Source organism: Spinacia oleracea, chromosome 5 (genome assembly GCF_020520425.1).
Source record: "Spinacia oleracea cultivar Varoflay chromosome 5, BTI_SOV_V1, whole genome shotgun sequence".
Lineage (NCBI taxonomy): Eukaryota > Viridiplantae > Streptophyta > Magnoliopsida > Caryophyllales > Amaranthaceae > Spinacia > Spinacia oleracea.
Genome location: NC_079491.1, coordinates 88,935,089 through 88,958,786, shown reverse-complemented (window position 1 = coordinate 88,958,786; position 23,698 = coordinate 88,935,089). Strand labels below are relative to the sequence as shown.

Genomic DNA, 23,698 nt, shown 5'->3' with positions numbered 1-23,698 from the left:
AAAAATTGAGTGCAATTATTAGACTTCTGCCTTGGATATTTTCTTTTAGCTTTTACCATCTTATTCATTATGTCGAAATTTGGTGCTCATAAATGAGTGAAACTCGCATGCTTTGTTTTCCTTGTTGAATTCACGTGCAGTTGAACGTATGACCTTCTATGCTAAAAATAATATAATATGGAGTTAATGGAAATGACATTCTAGTGAGAAGACAAATATAGGTACCAAATATTAGTCACTAATGAAGAAGGATTAAAGAAGAAACATAAAGTTATGTCATGTGCTTTTCAGATTCAATTTATAACATTTGGTTTTGTAGGAATTCTGTTGTTTTTAAGAAGGCTTTTAAATCAGTAAATGCTTTTGTAAAAGAGATCTTGTTTAAGGTCTCTTGTAGCACTAGTGGAAAAAACCCCTGTTGTAGCCCCCTTGTTGAGGGGGGCATACATAAGCGCGCCTCAATAGCTACTTAGTCAACGCGGGTCAAATATTTTACTATTCTGTTGAGGCGGGCTTTTTTAGTGTTCGCTTCTACAGAAGCTGTTGAAGGGGGCTTTCCTTGCCCGCCTCAATAGATAGAAGCTGTTGAAGGGGGCTTTTAATTGCCCGCCTCAATAGGGTCTATCTGTTGAAGGGGGCTTTTAATTGCCCGCCTCAATAGGCTACATTAAATTTTAAAAAAATAAAACCACCGCCAAACAGATCGATAAGCTTCTCTTCTCTTCACATCTCTTCTCTTCACCGCGCGACTCCACCACCACCATAACCACCACCACCACCTTCCTCACCGCGCGGCTCCACCACCACCATCTGAAGGAGAGTTTCCCCACCGTCGTCTTCCCTATCTCGGTTGACTCTGTTTCACACAGTGCCGCAATATATCAAGGTTAGGTTATAATTGATTCTTGTTTTGCTTGGTCTTAAAATTCAGTTTCTCTTCAATTAGTTGAGCATAATGAGTTGATTATGCAGAGAATTTAGGCTAATGTTTCAATATTGGATGAATTTACAAATTAGGGTTTGATATTTGTGGTTTTTCTAGTTCAGTTACAAAATAGATGTTAGGTTAAATTTTTCTAGTTCAGTTACAAAATAGAAGTTAGTGATATGGGTTTTGTGTCTAAATGATGAAGGTCTCTTTTATGGTGATGGTTTATGTAAGCTATGTGAGTAGCTCGATCCAAAGTATGCAGATGAAATGAAGTGTTTGAACTTTTAAGTGGAGCGAATCGATATGAATCTGTTGAAAATATGTCTGCATAAAATATACTCATGTGTTCATTGTAATATTGATAGTTTATTAATGATGTAAACTAATCGTTGATATTGGATTGTAGCTTTATAGGCTCTAAAATTACCATAGCTTGATGTATTCACTATAGTATATTGTGATGTTTTTTGTACACGCTTATCTACAATATTCTGATGTATGACAGTGGAGACTGTTGTTGCTGCTGCTTTGATTTTCAAGTTCTTTTAGTTCCATTTTTATTATGCTACAATATTGCTCTTGCTATTGTTGAGTTCCTATTCTGGGGTTTTGTGAGATCGGAAACTGTCCATAGACAGCTGCCTGTGGGGCTTTGACAGGTTCAACAAGGACTAAAATAGGTGCAACAATAAACTTTGTCACCTTCTACTTGGTTGCATTGCCTGTACTAGTTGTTATGGCATTTTCGGTCAAGGTTGGATTTATCGGTCTGTGGTTTGGGCTCGCAGCAGCTCAACCAGCTGGTGTACCTGATGCAACCAGCTGGTGTACCTGATATAGCCTGCTACAGTATCTGATAATAACGCAGATTGTAAACACTTCTTTATTGCAAGTATTATGTTAACGGTGTGAAAAAAACTAGTCTGCCCCCCTAGAGATTTTTTAGTCTTTTTTTGTTTCTTGGTTAAAAATTTAATCAAGCCAGGTCGTCGAGCACCTGTCAAAATTTGAAAATGTATGCACAGTCCGCAGCAAACCTCCGTGCCTCTTCCTTTGCCGAGGACCAGTCTCATATTAACTAGTTCTACTTACAAGGCTTTTGACTATGGCTGAGTATGAGTAGTGCCAGGTGCTTGTAGCTTAACTCTTGCATAGTTGCATGCATAGGGGCTCATTCAGTTATCCATCCTGTTGCATGGAAACAAACTGTGGTTTGATATTTAACTTAAGAAAGGACTTTAATAACCAAATTAGGAGATTCTATAGCTATGTTATTTTATGTGGAGCTTTTTCCTTTCTGTTACTTTTCAACTAAATCTAATAGCATTTGCTTACTTCTAATTTTCAAGGGAGATGAAGCATCATTGCAAAAAGCGCTGCATTTGGTGTACAACCTCAATCAGGACTGTGTAGATGTTCTGTTTTATGCTTCTTGGTGCCAGTTCTCGAGGAACTTCAGACCAAGCTATTCAACCCTGTCTTCCTTATATCCATCTATTCCTCATTTTGCAATAGAAGAATCAGCCATCAGACCAAGGTTTGGACTTAAAACCAAATCTTAGTTTTTTTTAACTCACCAGTTCTACGCACTGATCTGCACAGCTCAGATCAGAACTGTGCAGATCAATGCACAGAACTGATCAGAACTGACCAGTTCTGTGCACTGATCTGCACAGTTCTGATCTGAGCTGTGCAGATCAATGCACAGAACTGATCAGAACTGACCAGTTTTGTGCACTGATCTGCACAGTTCTGATCTGAGCTGTGCAGATCAGTGAACAGAACTGATCAGAACTGACCAGTTCTGTGCACTGATCTGCACAGTTCTGATCTGAGCTGTGCAGATCAGTGCACAGAACTGATCAGAACTGACCAGTTCTGTGCACTGATCTGCACAGTTCTGATCTGAGCTGTGCAGATCAGTGCACATAACTGCACAGTTCTGATCAGTTTTGTCCACTGATCTGCACAGTTCTGATCTGGGCAGTGCAGATCAGTGCACAGAACAGAACTGATCAGTGCACTGAGAAGCTAAAACAGTACTTCATGCATGTAAATTACACCTTCAAACATGTAAATTACACCATACTGTAAGCAAAGTATCAAATTGTAAACAAAGTCATCTTCAAAACGGTTTTTATGTACTTATCCATCATCAACCACCAGAAAGCAAACATCAGAAACTAAGCTAGTATAGTTCGTGTGTCAAAATTAAGATTGCATCATTAGAGAACAAAGATCTTATGCCAAGCTAGTATAGTTCTTGTGTCAAAATTAAGAATTTGTGGCTTGATTTATCTAATTCTGTGTAAAACCTTGTGTTATTAGAAATGAGTCGTCGTTGGATGTACGGTGACCATACTACGGTGGAATACTTGAGTGGGGTTGAGGAGTTCCTTAGATGTGCTTTAGCACACCAACGGAATACGAAAGCCGCAAAGATCTATTGTCCTTGCCGTGATTGTAACAATGTAAGGCGGTTAGCTGATATTGATGAAATTGAGGATCATTTATTTCGTCGTGGGTTTAAGCAAGATTACCATGTCTGGTTTTGGCATGGTGAGAAAATACTTGATCGTCCAAGTTCTAGTGTGAATGAATTTGATGTTCTGGCAGAGAGTGATGAGAGTGATTCTGATATTTCTGAGAATAATGAGATGGATGATGATGAGCAAGAAGATAATGAAATAAATGAAATGATGGATGCGGTGAAAGATCACTTGAATGAACGACCTCACATACTCGAGCAGGTATTAAAGGCTGCTGAGACGCCTTTGTACCCTGGGTGTACAAAATTCAAATTGTTAGAATGTGTGGCATCACTTTCCAACTTGAAAGCGGAGAGTGGTTGGACCGAAGAAAGTTTCACGAAATTATTGAAACGACTAGGTCTTTGGTTTCCCGATGGCAATGACATTCCCACCTCTGCCTATTATGCCAACAAATTGACGAATCCCTTAGGCTTAGAGGCCGTCAAGATAGATGCTTGCCCAAATGATTGTATTCTTTACAGAAAAGAGTATGAAAATTTGGATAAGTGTCCAACGTGTTCTATGTCGCGTTACAAGCGTAAAGGGGCCAATTCAGCTAAGAGGGGACCGCCCGCCAAGGTATTGTGGTATCTTCCGATCATACCTAGGTTTGAGCGCTTGTTCTCCGTAAAGAAGAATGCTAAGTATCTGAGGTGGCATGCGGAAGGGAGGAAGAAAGATGAATTCCTTAGACATCCGGCTGATTCTCCTCAATGGAGAACTATTGATAAGAAGTATCCTGAATTTGGCAAGGAGGTTAGAAATCTGAGACTTGCTCTATGTACAGATGGGATGAATCCATACGGCTCTCTGAGTAGTCAGCATAGCACTTGGCCGGTTCTTCTTGCAATTTACAATCTTCCTCCATGGTTGTGTATGAAACGCAAGTATATCATGTTGTCACTCCTCATCTCAGGGCCTAAGCAGCCAGGACATGATATAGATGTGTATCTCGCTCCACTCATAGATGATTTGAAATTGTTGTGGAATGAAGGTGTTCCAATGTTCGATGCTCACACCAACTCAAACTTTACATTGCGGGCAATGGTTTTCTGTACCATAAATGATTTTCCGGCCTATGGAAACTTGTCTGGGTACAAAACCAAAGGAGAACAAGCATGCCCTATATGTGAAGAGGACATGAAGCCCACACGGTTGGATCATTTCAAGAAAAATATCTACCCAGATTTCAGGAAGCACCTTAGTCGATATCATCCTTATCGTAAGAAGAAGAAGGAATTCAATGGGTTCACCGAGGAAGGAGTAGCTCGTACACCTTTGACAGGATCACAAGTTTATGAACGTATCAAAAATGTTGAAACCAAATACGGTAAGTGCTTCAAGTCCAAGTCTAAAAAGGGTGTTTTATGGAAGAAAGTGTCTCCATTATGGGATCTTCCCTACTGGAAAGATTTGTCGGTTAGGCATTGTCTCGATGTAATGCACATTGAGAAAAATGTGTGCGATGCTATCATCGGGACTTTGCTAAACATACCAGGAAAGACCAAGGACAATGAGAATGTGCGGAAAGATATGAAAAAGAAGAATATTCGACCAGATTTGTGGCCTGTTAAAAAAAAGGATGGTACAAAGACCTTTCTGCCTCCAGCGTGTTACACAATGTCGAGAAAGGAGAAGAAGAAGTTTTGTGAGTGCTTACATGGCATTAAGGTTCCCTCGGGATATTCGTCGAATGTTAAGCGCCTAGTGTCTCTCTCGGACCTTAGGTTGATTGGTATGAAGTCTCATGATTGTCATGCACTGATTAATGTATTTTTGCCAATTGCACTTCGTGGGATATTGCCGAAACACGTGAGACATGTTATAACAAAACTTTGTTTGTTTTTCAATTCCATATGTGCTAAGGTGATTGATCCGGAGACTTTGGATGCTTTGCACAATGATGTTGTTGAAACTCTATGTCGATTTGAAATGTATTTTCCGCCTTCTTTCTTTGATATAATGGTGCATTTGATTGTCCATTTAGTTCGCGAAGTCAAGTTATGTGGTCCGGTGTTCTTAAGATGGATGTATCCTTTTGAGAGATTTTTTAAGACTTTAAAGGACAAAGCAAGGAATCCGGCTAATCCAGAGGGTAGTATCATTCGGGGAGTCCTTAAAGAAGAGATTTCTGGATATCTAGCTGAGTTTTTGTCAAGCCTTGAACCAATAGGACTTCCAAAATCTCGACATGTTGGTAGGCTCGCAGGGGAGGGAGTAATTGGTAAAAATGTGATATCTCCTCCATCGGAGAGGAAGAAGAAGGCACATCTTTGTGTGTTGCAGCATCTTACAGAGGTTCATCCTTATTTAGAAAAGCATCTGCTTGAATTGCAACATTGTAATCCTAAGTTGAAGGAAAGAGCGTTGATGCGGGAACATAATCGCACATTTATTGAATGGTTTAAGAAGGAAGTTGGAAAGAAACAAGACCATGATGTTTCTGATACGATCAAGTGGTTATCTCGAGGTCCTCGACTATGTGTTCGATCTTTTGAAGGATATGATATCAATGGGTTCACATTCTACACTAGAAGGCAAGATGAAAAGAGTGTAGTGCAAAATAGTGGAGTAAAGGTTGTTGCATCATCTAGGGTCTATGCAAGCGCTAAGGATAAAAGGCCGGTTGATTCAACACAATCATATTATGGTGTTATCGAAGAAATATGGGAGCTTGATTATACCTATTTTGTGATCCCTGTTTTTCGGTGTCAGTGGGCTAACAACCAAAATGGTGTGAAGCGAGATGAAATTTTCCCGGGTTTAACCTTGGTGAATTTTGATCGACTAAGTGACAGTGACGAGCCATTCATTCTAGCATCACTAGCTAAGCAAGTTTTTTATGTGGTTGACAATATTGATCCTAGATGGCGTGTTGTTGCCCAAGGAAAAAGACATATTTTGGGTATTGATGATGTTGTAGATGAAGATGAGTATGATGAGTATGATGACACACCTCCGTTACCAATGGTTGTTCAACCATTGCCAGAAGAGGAGGATGCAAATAATACTAATCATATGCGTACAGATCATACGGAAGGAATATGGGTTACGAATTGTAATTGAAACATACATGTGTAAGTTCGGGCTTCACTTCTGATGCATTGTTGAAGTTTTTGACTTTGTTCTTTCTATTCATATCTAAAAGCCTGTGCGCCTTGGAATTTTTGTTATCTTGACTACTTAAATTTGAATAGTGAAGGATACTTGTGGATATTAATTCATATTTTTTTTCTAAAAATTCAACCCCAATCAATTGCCACTTGTATTGTGAAGAGGAATTGCAGTGATAGTCTCCTGCTTTATCCCTCCTATTTAAGTTACTGAGAGTCTGATACTTCTAATAACTTGACTAACTTTATCTGGTTTTTTCACACAGGTGTAAACTTGGTGAATGTCGTATCCTCTTATGTGAGCCAGGTTCCAAGCACAGGTTGCAGAAATTGTAGTTGAATTTTCCTAGGTTAGTTTTCAGTACATTTTGTCTAATAATATCAATTACCTGTTCTTGTTTGCATGGCTTTGTGATTGGTAACTTAGTTTCTGATGTTTGCTTTCTGGTGGTTGATGATGGATAAGTACATAAAAACCGTTTTGAGGATGACTTTGTTTACAATTTGATACTTTGCTTACAGTATGGTGTAATTTACATGTTTGAAGGTGAAGATTTGAACTCCAGAATCATCAAATTAGACCAGGAATCAAATTTGACATATATTGCATTTTATCAATCCACGAGAACTGCAAGTAGCACAAGGAATATGCACTGATCAGAACTGTGCAGTTATGTGCACTGATCTGCACAGCTCAGATCAGAACTGTGCAGATCAGTGCACAGAACTGTGCAGTTCTGTGCACTGATCTGCACAGCTCAGATCAGAACTGTGCAGATCAGTGCACAGAACTGGTCAGTTCTGATCAGTTCTGTGCACTGATCTGCACAGCTCAGATCAGAACTGTGCAGATCAGTGCACAGAACTGGTCAGTTCTGATCAGTTCTGTGCACTGATCTGCACAGCTCAGATCAGAACTGTGCAGATCAGTGCACAGAACTGGTCAGTTCTGATCAGTTCTGTGCATTGATCTGCACAGTTCAGATCAGAACTGTGCAGATCAGTGCACAGAACTGGTCAGTTCTGATCAGTTCTATGCATTGATCTGCACAGTTCTGATCTGAGCTGTGCAGATCAGTGCGTAGAACTGGTGAGTTATGATTTTTTTTTTGGGTTGTTTTTTTAGGTGAGGTTTGATTTGGGATTGTTTTGCATGTTAGGTGTAATACCATAAGGCCATTATTTTAGGTATAGCTTTGTAAATGGCCAATTGTAGCATTTTGCCCAGAACTGTGCAGTTATGTGCACTGATCTGCACAGCTCAGATCAGAACTGTGCAGATCAGTGCACAGAACTGGTCAGTTCTGATCAGTTCTGTGCACTGATCTGCACAGCTCAGATCAGAACTGTGCAGATCAGTGCACAGAACTGATCAGAACTGACCAGTTCTGTGCACTGATCTGCACAGTTCTGATCTGAGCTGTGCAGATCAGTGCACAGAACTGATCAGAACCTGACCAGTTTTGTGCACTGATCTGCACAGTTCTGATCTGAGCTGTGCAGATCAATGCACAGAACTGGTCAGTTCTGATCAGTTCTGTGCATTGATCTCGTAGAACTGGTGAGTTATGATTTTTTTTTGGGTTGTTTTTTTAGGTGAGGTTTGATTTGGGATTGTTTTGCATGTTAGGTGTAATACCATAAGGCCATTATTTTAGGTATAGCTTTGTAAATGGCCAATTGTAGCATTTTGCTCTCTTTTCTAAGTATTGCTCCCTTTACTAAGTATTGCTCTCTTTTCTTTGTTGCAGGACCGTAGCTACCATGGATGATCATCGTGATAATGAAATACAGGGAATTGATGGAGCTAGTCATCCTACGGGGGAATCACAAGGTACCAACACTAGTAAAAAGACCAAATTCCGTGGTCCGTCAAAAGGAGTTCAAGCCAAAAAGCCTATGCATCTTCAGTATAATCAATATGGAATCCCCGATGGAGAATGGTCAGGAGAATACGGGAAGCAAGTTGGGTCTTGTGCTGCTAGAATTAACATTAATGTGAAAGAATATTCAACGTTAGATGAACACACAAAGAAGGGGTTTTGGGAGGAGACCAAGGTAAACATTGAATAAAAACTTGATTTGTATTCTCCTAGATTATCTATTTGTGTAGCATACGTTTCTAACAATCTCTTATCCATAAAATTAACAGCTTCTGTTCCACATTATTGATGATCCGGCTAAAAGGAGAGAAAAATATTTTCATATGTGTGTGGCGAAACGCTTTGGAGCTTTCAAGTCCAGGTTAACGCGGCGTTGGATAACTAAGAAAGAAAAAATGCCGAAACATCAGACAAATGACATGCCTTGGGACATCTACCATCAAATCACAGAGGATGATTGGAAAACATTTGTGATAGAACGAAACAAGCCGGAGATGTTGGTAATAATGAATTTACTTTGCTAGATATTTTTTTATATAATTATATGATTAGTTTGTTGTTGCCATCTTTAAATGTTCGACATGTTCTTTATGTGTTTTTTGACAGGTTCGTAGAGAAAAAGCAAGTAAAAGTGCATTACAAAACAAGCACCCACATCGCACAGGCCAAAAGGGTTATGTTAGAAAGAGACCAGAGTGGATAAATGATGGGCGACTACCGCCAGAGGCAGCTTTAACCCTCTCAAGTGGCTCCTCCTCAGTGACCTCAACACTCACCACAGCGCCAGATAGATTTAAGAAGTTTAGATCAGTAGAGTGGATCTTGGCTCATCAAGTTAAAAACAAAGAGGGAAAGTGGGAAGTTGACCCGAATGATAAAGAAGCCGTAAATATTGCTAAGATGGCTGTAAGTGCATATGAAATTTTACGTTCTATATCCTTTTCTTTCCTAATTCCTAGTTCTATTGCTAAGATTGCTTCTCCTTTCCATCATGTATACCATCTAATTTTTACTTTCCTAATTCTTATAGTTGGAGTACATAGAAGAAGAGGGAAAAGGAAATATTTCATTCACCCAGGGAGAAGATGCCCTCACCAAGGCTATGGGAAAAAAGGATCACCGTGGGCGTGTCAAGGCAACAGGTGGAGTTAATGTCGGTTACAAAGTTGCTTTCGGTCCAATAGACCGAAGTAGTAGATGTGGCCATATTGAACCATCACCGGAGGCTATCGAATCAATCAGAGCTTCGGTGAGAAGGGAGTTTGAAGATCAATTAGAGAGAAAGGTGGCGGAGGCCCTCCAAAACCAACTAGCCACATTGAAAGCAACCGGTCAACTACACACCCTCTCTACCCCCGCACTTGATTCTGCTCTTGTAAGTGATGAGTTTGATGTTAACCGTGCACTCGTAACCTGTTGTCCGAGTTCATCGCAGCAACCACGCGAGCTGAAGGTATATATTCTCTATAGTGCATACACTCAAAACACCCCTAGCTAGGTTTTTAATATTGTACTTTGTAGTGATTTCTGAAATTTTGTAAATTTATTTGTGAAGGCCATAACTCCATGTCGTCTTGCCCTTGAGGATAAAGTTTTGGGTAACAAAGTGATAGTGGCAGATGGTATGGCGTACCCATTGGATGGTTCGTTGCACCAACACTTTAGATCGATGAAGCCTAGTCATTATAAGGTCCAAGTTGATTGTATTTACGACGGACATGATGATGACACTCTTCCGGTACCTACTGGAGATGGATTCAATAACTTAGGCAGGGCTCTTGCTAGTTTTGTGCAATGGCCAATTCACTTGGTGATTTTCGAAGAAGACGAGGTATAACTTTTTTATTATTAATTGTCATTCATTGCGTTATGCATCTGTTTAGAATTAGATTCAGAGCCTTGAACTCCTTTGGTTTCTACCTCTGTTTAGGAGTACTCTACTCCACGCCCAACAAAGAAGTCCAGGAGTCAGATTTTTGAAGAGGTGGTTGGTAGCTCCAAAGGGAAGAAAAACGAATTAATTGTCAAAGAGAAGACAACAGAATTAGTTGTCAAAGATAAGACAACAGAATTAATTGTCAAAGAGAAGGCAACACTTGATTTAGGGTCCAAAGAGAAGACAACACTGAAGTTAACGGCCAAGGTAAACCATATGCTTCCCACTCCCCTGTGCTTCAACACTGAAATCAAAACTGAACTTTTCATGCTAGCTTAACATTATTGTTACAGGGAAATTCATGCTCAAATAAGTTGGAGTCGAAATCGAAGTCGAAGAACTCTAAGACGGCCAAAGAGATGGTAGGTAGTTGTGATCGTAAAACTGAAGAATCAGCCGCCAAAAGTAAGAAGCAAAATTTGGCAGACGACACAATTCAAGGTCTTGGCCCATCATGCAATTATTTGAAGTTTATCATCAATACGGCGCCCGGTGATGTATATAAAAATACTTCAATCCCATTGCCCGCTTCGGTTTGGCATTATGACGAAGATCGACAAACTTATGTAAATGAGGTTGACGTTGAAGAGTTCCTTAGAGGGGCGTGCCTCAACATTTCAGTGATCCAAGTCTATATGATGTAAACTTTTCCATCGATATTTTTGTTTTTGGTTTTGTCAACTATAATAGTTTTTGAAATTTTTGCATTATACATTTACTTTGTAGGTGTTTATTCCACGAACACACCTTTGCATTTGACAACTCTCAGATTGGGTTTGTTTGTCCCGAGGCAATGTCAAGCTCTAGAATCAAGGCCAACCCTCAGGCTGCATCAATGTATTTGAAAGTAGTTTTCAATGCTGAAATTGAAAAGGAGAAGAAGGGTGATCCTAACATTACCAAGTGGTTTTTGATCCCATACCATCAAGAGTAAGTGTTAGAGATTGATCGATATTTGGTAAATAGCTATGTTATTGTTATTTTCATGCATAAGGTTGCAATAACATTTATATATAATGCAGAAATCATTGGATTTTGTACGTGTTAGACCTACGTAGAGGTTGTGCGTATATTTTCGACTCTGCGATAGGTTCCAACCGAGAAAATAGTGCATGGGGAATCTTGTGTTTGTAAGTTACTTTCAATTCTTTTTAAGTTATTTCTTTTCGTGCCGAATCAGATTCATGAAGTTTTACTCAACTTCCAGGGCATACCAAGTGTACAAGTTTAATGATGGGATTTGTCCGAATAGAGCGACTATGCAGGGGTTGAAAGGCTTCCATGTAAAGGTATATCATGCTTACTAATTAGCTTTACTTTTTTTTTTGGGTAACTACTTGGATATATAATTTATGATTTATCTCCAAATCAGTGTGCTCAACAAGTCGGCGCCCACGAGTGTGGCTATTACGTTATGAAGTTCATGCATGAAATAGTCACGTTACACCATAACACTGATGAGCGGTTAGACAATGTTCGTTCTTTTACCATATGTTAGTTGAACTACTAATACTAGTACTTTTACGTAGTAGAATTCTTAATTTACAAGTAGCATTACTTATCATGTTACTTATTTCAGGCTTACACTCCAAGAAATGCGCCTTATACCGATGAGGAAATAGATGTGGTTCGTGAGCAATGGGCTAAGTTTTTTACAACCGAGTATTTATTTACTTAGGTTGTTTAGACACAAAGATGGAAGCGTTTATATCTTCATGGATTTGGTAAAGTTCTTTAATTTTTCCATAATTACAAGTCTGCTGGATTTGCTAATTTATTGCTTTGAATACTAATCTGCTGGTCTTGCTGCTGTTGCATGTGAATTCTGATCTGGTGGTCTTTAGAATTTCACTTCCATCTGTGTGTTTCTCCTCTGTTTGCTTCTGTTTAGAGCTAAAATGACATTTCCGCTCCCAACTTTGAACTAAAAAACCTAAGGACTCATTTGATTCTTATTACATGACTAATATACATAGTTTTAACTTTCTAAAACTCATTCGAATCTATTTATGCACATTTAAGGCTCATTAGGTCGTTATAGGTCATGTTTAGAGCTAAAATGACATTTCCGCTCCCAACTTTGAACTAAAGAACCTAAGGACTCATTTGATTCTTATTACATGACTAATATACATAGTTTTAACTTTCTAAAACTCATTCGAATCTATTTATGCACATTTAAGGCTCATTAGGTCGTTATAGGTCATGTTTAGAGCTAAAATGACATTTCCGCTCCCAACTTTGAACTAAAGAACCTAAGGACTCATTTGATTCTTATTACATTACTAATATACATAGCTTTAACTTTCTAAAACTCATTCTAATCTACGTATGCACATTTAAGGCTCATTGGGTCGTTATAGGTCATGTTTAGAGTTAAAATGACATTTCCGCTCCCAACTTTGAACTAAAGAACCTAAGGACTCATTTGATTCTTATTACATGTCTAATATGCATAGTTTTAACTTTCTAAAACTCATTCGAATCTATTTATGCACATTTAAGGCTCATTAGGTCGTTATAGGTCATGTTTAGAGCTAAAATGACATTTCCGCTCCCAACTTTGAACTAAAAAACCTAAGGACTCATTTGATTCTTATTACATGATTAATATGCATAGTTTTAACTTTCTAAAACTCATTCGAATCTATTTATGCACATTTAAGGCTCATTAGGTCGTTATAGGTCATGTTTAGAGCTAAAATGACATTTCCGCTCCCAACTTTGAACTAAAGAACCTAAGGACTCATTTGATTCTTATTACATGTCTAATATGCATAGTTAAAACTTTCAAAAACTCATTCGAATCTATTTATGCACATTTAAGGCTCATTAGGTCGTTATAGGTCATGTTTAGAGCTAAAATGACATTTCCGCTCCCAACTTTGAACTAAAGAACCTAAGGACTCATTTGATTCTTATTACATGTCTAATATGCATAATTAAAACTTTCTAAAACTCATTCGAATCTATTTATGCACATTTAAGGCTCATTAGGTCGTTATAGGTCATGTTTAGAGCTAAAATGACATTTCCGCTCCCAACTTTGAACTAAAGAACCTAAGGACTCATTTGATTCTTATTACATGATTAATATGCATAGTTTTAACTTTCTAAAACTCATTCGAATCTATTTATGCACATTTAAGGCTCATTAGGTCGTTATAGGTCATGTTTAGAGCTAAAATGACATTTCCGCTCCCAACTTTGAACTAAAAAACCTAAGGACTCATTTGATTCTTATTACATGTCTAATATGCATAGTTAAAACTTTCTAAAACTCATTCGAATCTATTTATGCACATTTAAGGCTCATTAGGTCGTTATAGGTCATGTTTAGAGCTAAAATGACATTTCCGCTCCCAACTTTGAACTAAAGAACCTAAGGACTCATTTGATTCTTATTACATGACTAATATACATAGTTTTAACTTTCTAAAACTCATTCGAATCTATTTATGCACATTTAAGGCTCATTAGGTCGTTATAGGTCATGTTTAGAGCTAAAATGACATTTCCGCTCCCAACTTTGAACTAAAGAACCTAAGGACTCATTTGATTCTTATTACATGACTAATATACATAGTTTTAACTTTCTAAAACTCATTCGAATCTATTTATGCACATTTAAGGCTCATTAGGTCGTTATAGGTCATGTTTAGAGCTAAAATGACATTTCCGCTCCCAACTTTGAACTAAAAAACCTAAGGACTCATTTGATTCTTATTACATGACTAATATACATAGTTTTAACTTTCTAAAACTCATTCGAATCTATTTATGCACATTTAAGGCTCATTAGGTCGTTATAGGTCATGTTTAGAGCTAAAATGACATTTCCGCTCCCAACTTTGAACTAAAGAACCTAAGGACTCATTTGATTCTTATTACATTACTAATATACATAGCTTTAACTTTCTAAAACTCATTCTAATCTACGTATGCACATTTAAGGCTCATTGGGTCGTTATAGGTCAACAACGTACTTAATTATCTCTATAGTCTGCAACTATATCTTTTAATTTTATGCTTCAATGGAATGTAAAGACAATATCGTGAGTGTAAACTTTGGTACTCATATATATTTTCCTTCCATGCAACTTGCAGGCTAGGGATCGAGTCGATTGGAAGAAAGTCAACACGACCTTACTTAAGGTTTGTAATGCATGATCTAAAGGGACCTAAGTGGCTGGATTAGAGACATTTGTTAGATTAGCTCTCTAGCCTTTTGTCTTTAGTTGTTAATATTAGTTGTAATTTGTTAGACTAGCTAGGTGTTTAAAAATTGTAAACATACGTACTATATATACGCTTTGCTCTGTTGGGTTAATATAAATGAAGTTAATGTAATGATTTATTTATCAAAGATAAGCAGATTCATACCTTTGCTATTTTGGTTTTGATTGGGTACAGGTTTCAATACTCAATGGAGTATATATCTAGTTGTGGTTATTGCCGCCTATTTTATATTTTAAAAGAATTTGGAAAAAAAAAAATTAATGTTGTTGAAGGGGGCTTTTAATGTACGCCTCAACAACATATGAACTTTTGGCGCAAAAATAAGGACCTGTTGAGGGGGGCATTTAAGAAGTGAGCCTCAACAGAGGAGGCTGTTGAGGCGGGCTTCTTAAATGCCCCCCTCAACAGGTCCTTATTTTCGCGCTTTCTGTAGAGGTTTTTGAGGCGGGCTTTTGAAAGCCCCCCACAACAGATCACCTGTTGAGGCGAACAAAGCCCGCCTCAACAGATCACTGAGCTGTTGAAGCTACGTCTGTCGCAGCGGGCCTTGTTCGCCTCAATAAACCCAAAATGCCCCCCTCAACAGGTATTTTTTCCACTAGTGTAGAAGCACTAATTAGATTATTGGTAATATCTTAGGTTGGGTTGGTGCCTCTGTTAGAGGTGATTTTGTTTGGTAGCCCTCGATTAATGTAACCTTGATGTTTCAAGGTCTCTTTTGTTGTTAATAAAATGATTGTTAATTGCCAAAAAAAGAAAGCATAAAGTTATGTTATGAATTATATGCTATATCAAGGTTCTAAGAATGATCACAACGTTTACCTATAAAATTTCATATTATACAATGCATATTACTAAATATATATCTTATTACTATACTATTTTTCGTATAGATATGAATACAAGTTGGATAGATCTACCCACTGGCCACCCTGAATATGTCGATGGTTGTATGCAATTCTTTGCGTTTTCCAAGCAAGGTCTATTCGAAGGAAAAATTAGATGTCCATGTAAGCACTGTAAGGTGGATAAATGGTTCCCGGTTAATGATGTAGAGCCACATATTTTGTTTAAGGGGTTTTATAAGTCGTATAGAAATTGGATCTTTCATGGTAAAGGGGATATGGTTCAACGTATGTTAGGGAGTGATGGAGGGAGTACTAGTGAAGGATCCCTTGGTAATCAAAGTGGGTTTGTAGGTCGAGATAATATGGGAGGACAATTAAGATCAGCTTTTAGTGTTAATGTGCCACCCAATTTTCCGACTTTTGAAGCAAGAGAGGATGGTGAATGGACTGAGGAGCCCGTGTCATACGACACAGATGTTGAATATGATGATTCTACAATAGAAGAAGATGCGACATATAAGAAGCTACTTCAAGCTTCTAGGGAGAAATTATATGAGGGGTGTATTAATTTTTCAAAGTTATCTTTTTTCTACACTTATTTCACTTGAAGTGTATTCATCACTAGTCCATTGAATCTTTCAATATGCTCTTGAAGCTGATTTTAGATGCATTTCCTCAAATACTTGATTTTCCCTCGTCTGATTATTACAGTAAGAAAATGATAAAAGACTTAGGCCTTGGGTATGAAAAAATTGATGCTTGTCCTAATGATTGTATGCTGTATTAGGGTGAATTTTTAGATAAAGACAAGTGTCATGTTTGTGGTAAATCGAGGTGGAAAACAACCAAGGGTAAGAAGGGTGACGATGTAAGTGATCAAGGTACGAATACTTGTAAGAAAGGTGTGCCAGCTAAGGTAATGCGATATTTTCCTCTTATCCCAAGACTAAAAAGAATCTACGTGTCATCCGAAACAGCAGAAGATATGAGATGGCATGATACACAGCGATTGGGTGAAGATGATAAGAAGATTTTGAGGCATCCTTTCGATGCCTTAGCGTAGAAGGCATTTGATGAGCGTCATAGAGATTTTGCATTAGACCCTCGTAGTGTTCGATTAGGTCTTGCGAGTGATGGGTTTAATCCTTACCGTTTAATGAACACTACTTATAGTACATGGCCAGTGGTGTTGATTCCTTATAATCTTCCACCATGGCTATGTATGAAACCATCTTCTTTCATTTTGTCCACACTTATTCCCGGAAAAGCAAGTCCTGGAAATGATATTGACGTGTATTTGCAACCATTAGTTCATGAGTTGAAATTGCTGTGGGGAGGGGTTGATGCTTTTGATGCTTTTGACGAAGTGAAATTTAATTTTTGCGCGGCTCTGCTTTGGACTATTAATGACTTTCCTGGCTATGAAATGCTCTCTGGTTTGAGTACAAAAGGTTACAATGCATGTCCTATATGCATGGATTCCACGCCCTCTGATAGATTTGGGAACAAGATTTCTTATTGTAGCTATAGAAAATGGTTACCCGCAGATCACCCATATCGACGTCAGGGTGAAAATTTTTGTGAGAAGTTTGGAACTAATGAGTTGGGTGAAGCCCCATCTCGTCCTAGCGACACTGATATATTGAGTCAACAAGAAAAGGTCGAGTATGTTTATGGAAAGTCAAAGGCACCACCGAAAAAGAGACAAAGAGAACATACTGATAACAATAATGTGCAAGATGAAATTCTCTTTGTTACCAAGAGAAGCATATTATTTGATTTGGTGTATTGGGAGCATAATCTTCTAAGGCATAATTTAGACATTACGCACATTGAGAAAAATGTGTCTGAGAATATTTTGGGAAGACTTCTTAGTATGGATAAGAGTAGAGATAGTAGGGATGAAGCCCTTGAAGCATGGAGAATAAAGCGTCACCTTTGGCTTAGTACTGATCATAATGGAAGTGAATACATGCCTCCAGCTTCCTATTCTATGTCTAGGGAGGAAAAAGAGAGATTCTTAAATGTTTTGCAGAAACTTAAAGTTCCGGATGGATATGGATCCAACCTTTCTAGTTGTGTGAATATGAAGCAAAGGAAGTTAATTAACCTCAAAAGTCATGACAACCATGTTCAGATGCAAGATATCCTTCCTGTTGCCTTAAGAGCTTCGATCTAACGCTACAAAAGTGATTGACTTGTTGGCTAGATTATCTTCCTTTTTCAAAAAGTTGTGCTCTACTACTATAGATCCAGATGATTTAAACGGTCTTCAAGATGGAATTGTTTTGACTCTTTGTCAGTTGGAAATGGAGTTTTTGCCTTCATCTTTCACAATCATGGTCCATTTGTTGATTCACTTAGTGGAGGAGGTTAAACTTGGTGGACCAGTGCAATACAGATGGATGTATCCCATTGAAAGGTTTATATATTACCTATGTGAATTATATTTTTTTATGAAATAATTTACATTTATTATATGCAAATGTTTTATTTGAAAGGTATTTGTCCCATTTGAAGTCACATGTAACCAATAAATCCCAACCTGAAGGATCTATTGCGGAAGGCTACCTTTTAGAGGAGACAATTAGGTTTTGCTCGAGATATCTTGAAGGTGTTAAGACCATCTTCAACATGCCTAAAAGGATGGATGATGAAATTTCAAATCCTAATGATTACTTGTTTAATTCCGGCGGTCGAGTCATTGGAAAGGAGGTAAGCATTCGCCTTGATGGCCAAAGCTTAAAACAAGCCCATCGCTACGTTTTACTTCACTCTGATGAGATCAAAGGGGATTTAGAGTAAGTATTATGTTGGTTTTCTTTTGAATAACAAATTTTATAATAAATCACTCTTATGTTTTTTCTCCTTCCATGAAGTGAATTTTTAACCGAGAAGCGTCAAATGAACTTAGAAATTTCCGTCGCGGAGAGTGATGAAAGTAAATGGATCATCAATGAATTTGGAGGGTGGCTGTGAAACAAGATTACTTAAGTTCTTTTAATGTTAATACATACTTCTGTTTTTGAAAAAATATACTTTATTTGATATAATTAAGTATTATCGTAGGTACATTTCATAGATGCAACCACCGAAGATGGGAAACTAAGAAAAGCTTTGGCGGGTGGTTTGCATTCGTATGGTAGAAAATTAAAAGGATACATAATCAATGGATACAAATTCCTTTCCACTAATCGCGATTGTCGTCTTTTGACACAAAATTCTGGAGTTATGGTTGAAGCGGATGGAGTAGCATACTACGGAAAAGTGATGGATATCTATGAATTAAATTACTATGGAGATTATAAAGTTGTATTTTTTCGTTGTGATTGGGTAGACATTCGTAGGGGTGTAAGAACATATCCAAACGGCGGAGTATGGGTCAATTTCTCTAAATTGATGCATACTGGACGATTATTGCAAGATGATCCATTTGTATTCTCATCTCAAGCAAAACAAGTTTTTTACATAGAAGATGAGATACAAAAAGGATGGTTCCATGTTGTTAAGAATAAGCCAAGAGATTTGTTTGATTTAGGTGATTCTTTACCAGTCGCGGAAGAGGGTGGGGCCGATTGATCATGCTTATTTTTTTTACGCCGTTATTCTTTGTATTTGTATTCCATTGATTCAATCTATGGACTTATTATCTTTTATTTTCAATGTACTAGTTATATCATGCTCTTTTCAATGTACTACTTATATCATGCTCTTTTCCTGTAGCTTTTGGGTTACTCTCTTGTATTGTCTCTTGGTTTTTTACGCCGTTATTCTTTGCATTTGCAGAATAATGTTTAATTTTATATCATTCACCTTAATTAGGTTTGTAGAGTAACACATTTATTTCTCTATACACCCATATATAGTGATGAGCCTATTAACGGTTTCACCCCTATGAATGTCTTCACAATGTAGCATGGCTGAAGTTCGTAGCGAATTCAATTTTATTGAAAATAAAACTAACAAGAATTCCCTTAACAATAATTGAACCTGAATTTTTGGTTCAATGTAGTTTAGATTGAAATTTATTTTCAGAGTTAAAAAACAGAGCTAAGTTAGCTGTTTTAGTCCCTTAATAGCGAGTCTGTAGTGTTTATGCAATAAGTGGGTTGGGAGCCTGTTGGCTTGCTTCTGTTGGCTAAGTGCAGGCTGAGAATTTGCATCTGTGTTACTGGTTTCAAGATGAGTTCAACCTTTTCTTCTAGTTGTTCTGGATAGGGTGCTCTGTTCTGTTCTGATGTTCTGTTCTGATGTATGCAGGGGCTGGTTTTTTTTTCCTCTTGCAGTCTGGTTTTTTTCTCTTGCAATCTGGTTGCAGGCGCGTTATCTGTTGAGGTTTGCTACTGTCTTTTTACGTTACAGTTGATTCTTTTGTGTTGGCTGGCTTCCTTAGTGTTTCAGCTTCCTGTGTTGACTGATTCATAGTATTATGAGGAAGAAGGTTTGTCAGGTCGATAAATGATGGTTTGCTAAGTTGTAGTCTCCCTAAGATAGCTTTTTGCTGTACAATTAGTCATTTTTGGTTGTTTTGCTGCTTCCATTGGTTTGTTTTGTGCCTCCTGGTTGTAGTTTGGGTGGGGATCTTGAGAGGAAGTTTGCTTCGTGTTTAATTCTTAGACTGCAATCCTTTGGTATGAATAATACTTCTCTCTTACTTACCAAAAATAAAAATAAAATATAAAGGATGAAATGATGAAATGTTGTACCTATACTCCCCCAGTGTCCTTCAACCTTCATATTTCTCTTCAAATAGATCAAATGTCTTCCGAGTTAACTGAATTTCGTAAATAAAATTATTCAAAAGTTTAAAACCGATGTACTAATCGAGCCAAAAACATCGAATAAACTATTGATTCAGTAAGAAACCAAACAAAATTCTAATTTATTTATTTTTGATTCAAAGCTTGGACTAACAAATTAAAAAAGTTAGAGTTTACACAACCACCAACTTCACGGGGTTTTGTCCTTTTCTGCAGCAATTTCTACTGCCTCAAAAGGAATAAAAACCAAAGAAACCAAATTCGAAATTTAAGCATGAACATGTTTTTTCTCAAGCATAGATCATAAAAAATAATCAAAGGGAAGTATGTGAATAGTGCAAAAAGCAAAGTGTTAAAAACTATTTTAAAACGAAGGAAGTATTAAAACTGAGAAATTTTCATGGACAAAACATGTGAATATTTTTTATTATCAACAATGTATGATGACTCAATTGGTAAGGTAAGGCGGTTTTGAGATGTACAAGGAGGTTCTAAGGATTGTGTTTGCTTTTGGGAATCTGTGTTTTAGCTTGTTATGTGGAGTGGTGTTTCTTTATTTATTGCTTGTTATGTGGAGTTGGAATCATTGAAAAACTAAATTATTGAAGACATTGCCCTAAACATTTTTCTATGCCAGTTACTTTTGTGATATTGTGATAATCTACTACATGTATTTGGTTTTATGCTATTTGAATGTTCTTCATGATTCCTAACAATGCATAATAGTATGCTTTCTTATTATCATCTCCAATACACGTTCTTAGTTCTTAGTGCCCGACTTAGGTTGGAGAACATATATATATATATATATATATATATATATATATATATTACTCAAATGAACACTGGAAGAGGGGGTTGAATTGTAGTGTGGGAGCAGCTAATTTTTAAAAAAATTAAACTAAGGCTACAAGAACTTGGATAAGTGCAAGAGAATTTTAGCGAGGAAACTCTTCGAGATAAAACCTCGACCCTCTAGGGATTTACTTAAAAGCTCTTTCACTGAAATGGCAACAACTCTGTTACAACAAATGCACTACATATTATCACAACACGAGTTCCTAACTGTTGCTTTCGAAACAACTGATCTCGCAAACTTCAACTGCAGCAAGGAAATAAAGCCGTGTTTTCCTTAGGCTTGTACTTGTTTTAAATACTGCCAAAAATAAAATAAAAAGACAACTGATCTCTCAGACTTCAACTTAGAAGTCTTCTCTCCACTCACCGTCTTAACTCAAACCTGCCTTTCAAGGATTTACTCAACCCTTAAACAAACGAGCGGATTACAATACTGGATTGATTTCAACTCCAGTTCAAGAAAGAAAAGATACGCAACAAGAATTCTCAATAACACTTAGAGGATCACCTAGAGGATCTTAAAATATGAAAAACACTTGAAGATATATGTTTTCATCAACTTAATACTCATGAGATCACATCCCACACAGTTCCCTAGACAGTCTTCTTTCTAAGCACTTACATTAATCTTAAAAGTAACTCTATTTTTAGTCTTTAAATATTTCCACATGAAGCTTCGCCTTTGCAGGTTCCTGCATATGAACTCTTCACAGTTCCTCCAAAGAAACTCGGCTGAGCTTGATTATTTGTTGGTTTTTCAAGTCTTCTTTGCTTGACTATCTTCAACTCCTGCTCCAGACTTCTTAGTCGTATTTGCAAATAAACTTAGTAGCCCATTAGTATAGTTTGTATGTCATCATCTAATCCTAAGGGGCAACAATATTCCCCCTTTTTAGTGATGAAAAATCTATGCAAACTAGGGAGCACATAATCAACAAAAACAACAAAAAAAAATTGTATGGAGCATGAAGGATTGGACTGCAATTCTATGTTTAGAATGGATAATTTTTCATTAAAACGCCACCATGTAGATTCTGTATTTTCGTTGAAATTATCACATTTTTCATTGATTGGTTGCATACTTAAATGAACTTCACTTGTTCATTGATTGGTTGCATACTTAGACAAGGATTAATATTTGTCTGTTGCTTTGTGTGTCCTACACGCCTGCTGTTGCCTTCTGATATGTCCTGCACACCTGATATGTCCGGTTGACAAGTCTGCTGCTTGTTATTCCTAAAGCAGGCTTACTTGAACCTGGTGTTATTGGAACTCAAATCTGAATGAAAATGTCAAGGTTATTCTCCATGCTTTAAGCTATATGGTGTACACGTGATTGCGGTATGACTTAGAAGTTACGAGAAGCATAGGAACAATGATGTTATAGAAATATAAGCAGTTTCTGTAGGGTTGTGCTTGTTTACTTGTTCATCATGAAATATTTCATTTGTAAGATCAAATGATCCATTTTTTCTGAAAAGATTCTCCTACTTTATTTGGAGTTGTCCATTATGTGGGGAAAATGATTTGGAATGATTTTGTTTAGGTTTTGTCAATTTGAATCAGTTATGTCAAAGAAATAAGTCATTTATGTCAATTAGGTTAATTGAAGAATGCTGGAGTAAAGATCCAAAAGAAAGGCCAGCCTTCAGAGATATTGGAACCATGCTAGGGTAATATCAGTAACTGCATTAAAACAAACAATAAAGTATTCAAGGATTGGACTGCAATTCTATGCTTAGAATGTATCTTTTTTCATTAAAACGCCACCATGTAGATTCTGTATTTTCATTGAAATTATCACATTTTTCATTGATTGGTTGCATACTTAAATGAAATTCACTTGTTCATTTATTGGTTGCATACTTAGACAAGGATTAATATTTCTCTGTTGCTTTATGTGTCCTGCACGCCTGCTGTTGCCTTCTGATAGGTCCTGCACACCTGCTGTTGTCTCATATGTATGGCTGATTGTGTTTCTTACTTGCTGAACAGAAACTAAAAAGTATGACTTACAGTACTAAAAGAACATTTTTAGCTACCGACGAAAGATCGAGCCTTGGTGCATCGAAGTCACCCAAACCTTCTGATCCATCACCCAAATCTTCTGATCCATCCATCCAAAACTGGGGACGGTTCACCCCTCCAATACTTGGAGCATCACAAACATTTGGGTCCATATCACAACCCATCAAACAATCCACAGCTGCTAAAAAACCAACTTTTCCTACATAATCTCCTTCCATGGGTGCACCACAATCATCCATGCCTCAGTCTACTTTCATGCTTTCAAAGCAAAAACATAAAACATCGTCAAAACTAGCTGTTACCTAGTCAAAACCATCCTCTAACCTATTACCACAATCAATTTCGCCAACTCTTACAGGAGCTGTTAGGTTATGATACATATAACTGAATATAAATCATGCGGAAAAACTATTAAAGCCAGGAATCCAAATTAATTGCCATATAACAATTAGCATAATTTAGGATGCATACTCTTTGTAGCGTGCCCTCCCTTGCTGCGCCCAAACCGAACAAGAACAAGTCTTTAGGACTCCAAGTGTCGTCCCTTCGTAGGAAGTCCACAACACGTCCG

General features: G+C 37.4%; 1 protein-coding gene across 2 annotated transcripts; it reads left to right on the top strand.

The window, feature by feature from the left end:
* The first annotated feature begins 740 nt into the window (after positions 1–740).
* Positions 741–14,732, top strand: LOC130462054 (uncharacterized). 2 transcript variants are annotated; one of them, XM_056830409.1, is made up of 15 exons: positions 741–886; positions 2,281–2,468; positions 8,327–8,633; positions 8,728–8,958; positions 9,065–9,364; positions 9,489–9,911; positions 10,014–10,289; positions 10,389–10,601; positions 10,688–11,034; positions 11,121–11,324; positions 11,417–11,524; positions 11,602–11,683; positions 11,767–11,868; positions 11,974–12,118; positions 14,502–14,731. In XM_056830409.1, the coding sequence occupies exons 3-14, from the start codon at positions 8,340–8,342 to the stop codon at positions 12,070–12,072; spliced, it is 2,679 nt and encodes an 892-aa protein (XP_056686387.1). In that variant the 5' UTR covers positions 741–886; positions 2,281–2,468; positions 8,327–8,339; the 3' UTR covers positions 12,073–12,118; positions 14,502–14,731. The 2 variants fall into 2 exon arrangements, with proteins under 2 accessions (XP_056686387.1, XP_056686386.1); XM_056830408.1 differs by lacking the exon at positions 741–886 and having other exon boundaries at positions 1,891–2,468; positions 14,502–14,732.
* Positions 14,733–23,698: the final 8,966 nt, after the last annotated feature.